Raw genomic sequence first — 2597 nt, forward strand, 5'->3', positions numbered from 1 at the left:
ACTATTTTGTTCTTCTGCTCCTAGGCTCGAGGCATCTTGCCTCTGTGAGCAGTGTCTTCAGGAAAGGCTCTCCTTTGAGCCCTCTGCAGGGTCTGCGCTCCTACAGGATCCTGACAGACTCAGGCCAACCTCCTGGTTAATGACAAGCATATTCCACACTGTCTGCATTATTGTTTTTCTTGCTGGGTCCTGTGTCTTGACTTCTTCCTATGAGAGCATTAAGGTGGAGCAGTGGGCAGGTGCAGAGGGGTGAGCTGTGCAGGGAGGCGGGCTCTGGAAGGCTCTGATTCGCAGTGGCAGCTGGGAGTGCCAGAGCTTGGAGCTGGGCACTGGGCAGGGACAAAAGGTGGGGAAAGGAGCCTGGGGAGGAAAGGAGGGGTATGTGACCCAGCAAGTAGCCTCTCCAGCAGACATCCAGGTCTGCCTGAGTGGGTGGGGATAGAAGGCCTTTGATCCCATGTGGTCCCATGGATGGTGCCTTGTTCCCCTCCTTTCTGAGCATAGTCCTGCACTGCCCTTCCTCATGAGAACTGATCTCTCTTCAACATCTGGCACCCAAACACCAGCTTACTGTGTCCACAGAACCCAATTAAATCCTATTTCTATTCCGACCAGCAAAAGCTTGACATGTTGCAAGGATCTCTCAGGCTTTCTTTACATGGAGACAGAGGAACTCCCAGAGGGCACAAGAGAATGTGAGAGCCAGTCATTTTGGATCAGGGAGGGCAGGGCTTGGTGCACACCCAGAGGTTTAGGAAAGAAAAGATAAAAGGAGGAGGTAAAACTGTGGAAGATGAGGGAATGGAAACTGGAGGGAAATACGAATTAAAAGTGTCTGTGTGCCTAATGGAAAGAGACAGGAAAAATCTTTATCCCGTGACCTGCATTTTTCCTGCAGTCTTTGTTCTCTTCGCCATCAACTGACCACCTTCAGACCTAGGAAGCGGGTGGCAAAACAGTTGTTGGTGGGGGGTGAAAACTTCATACCCAACTTCACGCTCCTCTTATTGCCTCTTATAGCCTTTCCTGGTTGCTTCCCCTTTCAGGATCCCAAGTGGGTGGCTTGGTTTAAATAAGATCTTGTTTCCATTCCATCCTGAGCTACCCTGGTCACTCAAGCAAAATATCCCCTGAGGGGGTGTCTGCTGAGAAGAGGTATCAGACCCCTGGCTCCCTGGCCAGAGATACAAACCAGGTAGAGCAAGGTAGAGTGTGAGGGTTAAACATTCTAAGGATATATCCTTAATTGCAGACACACCTAAGGTTCAATTATGACATCAGATTCTCACCAGCTGGATTGCCTGGCCAATCCCTGCTGACACAGGGTAAGGGTCTCCGCTAACATTCTGCTAGTCCTGCTCATACATAATCAGATATATTAGCATGGAGACTTCTGTAACCATCCCTGGGATTTGTCTTTTAGCTTTAGTTTAGCCCATGGTTCGGGGTTCCCTTGTTATTAGCCCCTTAGATTTTATGGCTCTTAACTGTCACTGAGGACTGCATTTCTTCTCGGTCTCTCCTCTCTGGTCCCTTTCCATACTGAGGAGGGTGAGGATGGAGATCGCACATGGAGACCAAGACCAGAGTATGGTGATGGTGGCCAGCCAGTACTGGCCACACAAATTACTCTTGATATTTTCCAAGATCATGTTAAAGAAGAATTGACAGGTATGAAGCCATTTAACATTCTTTCCCAAGTCTGCCCAAGCTCATTTCCCAGCAAAAAGATGAAAAGGAGACATTTTCGGTTCTGAAAATTTTATTGAGATGTTGAGGAGAAACAGCCAACATATACATTCCTCATTTCGTCACGATTGGCATTTTACCCACACGATAGGCTCTTCTCTGGCTGTCATCCTCTCATTGCTGCCTGGTGCTGTATGAAGTCCACCAGGACAGAGCCCATGGGTGGCATCACAAGTGGGAGCGGTAATTGCGATTGGCTGTAGGAGAAGGACATGGTTGCAACAGGGACACAGATTAGAACATCCCCATTCTCCTCTTCCTGCCCCAGTGGGAACTGAACTGGAAATGAAATTCTCAGATTGAGATTCTGGGTCTAGGAGAAGCCAACTCCAAGAGGGAGGGCCCCTGGGGTGAGTCCCCCATGTTTGACTGCTCGCCTGCTTGTCCCTACTCACCATCATCACCCCGTTTTCTACTCTTCAAGCTTCCCTTCCGGTATTTTCTTTTGCTGCCACCTCTCTTCACTCCCTTGTGAGGAGCTCGGTTCTTGCCCCTCCTCATGCCATGGCTCTTTAATTTGCGGCTGGTCGACATTGTAATTTCTGCCAAAATGAGGGGCTTTGCAGGGCCCGGAGGCCAGGAGTCTGGGTATTTAAGGCCTTAGCCATTGTGACTGTGAAGGGGTGTGGTTTAGCAGATGGGTGGGGCTCCACTGTGATGTCAGTGGCCTTTGTTACACTTGAGTCATATATGAGAAATAAGGTGGCCCCTCTAATGCAACTCAAGGTTTTCTCAATTTTGAGGCCCTTTTTATATTAAATGAGGATTTCCAGACAGGTGTTATTGAGCAATTCAATTTCAGTTCTGTGTCAGGCATCTGGGGAGTACAAGATACCATTAGAATAGGT

At 48.7% G+C, this 2597-nt stretch overlaps 1 protein-coding gene across 1 annotated transcript; it reads right to left on the reverse strand.

Annotated features, from left to right (window-relative positions):
- Positions 1-1766: 1766 nt before the first annotated feature.
- TNP1 (transition protein 1) lies at positions 1767-2283 on the reverse strand. The gene is made up of 2 exons (XM_046017973.1): positions 2145-2283; positions 1767-1946 (listed from the first exon to the last, which is right to left on the reverse strand). The coding sequence occupies exons 1-2, from the start codon at positions 2281-2283 to the stop codon at positions 1918-1920; spliced, it is 168 nt and encodes a 55-aa protein (XP_045873929.1). The 3' UTR covers positions 1767-1917.
- Between the last annotated feature and the right edge of the window lie 314 nt (positions 2284-2597).

The sequence above is a fragment of the Meles meles genome, chromosome 9 (genome assembly GCF_922984935.1).
Source record: "Meles meles chromosome 9, mMelMel3.1 paternal haplotype, whole genome shotgun sequence".
Taxonomy (NCBI): Eukaryota; Metazoa; Chordata; class Mammalia; order Carnivora; family Mustelidae; genus Meles; species Meles meles.

What these genes read in the sequence shown, in the direction of transcription:
- TNP1 (XM_046017973.1), bottom strand. Translation starts at nt 2,283, where the DNA reads ATGTCGACCAGCCGCAAATTAAAGAGCCATGGCATGAGGAGGGGCAAG. An exon ending in TAGAAAACGGGGTGATGATG is followed by an intron (nt 1,947 to 2,144) that starts GTGAGTAGGGAC and finishes CTTCTCCTACAG; the next exon opens with CCAATCGCAATTACCGCTCC.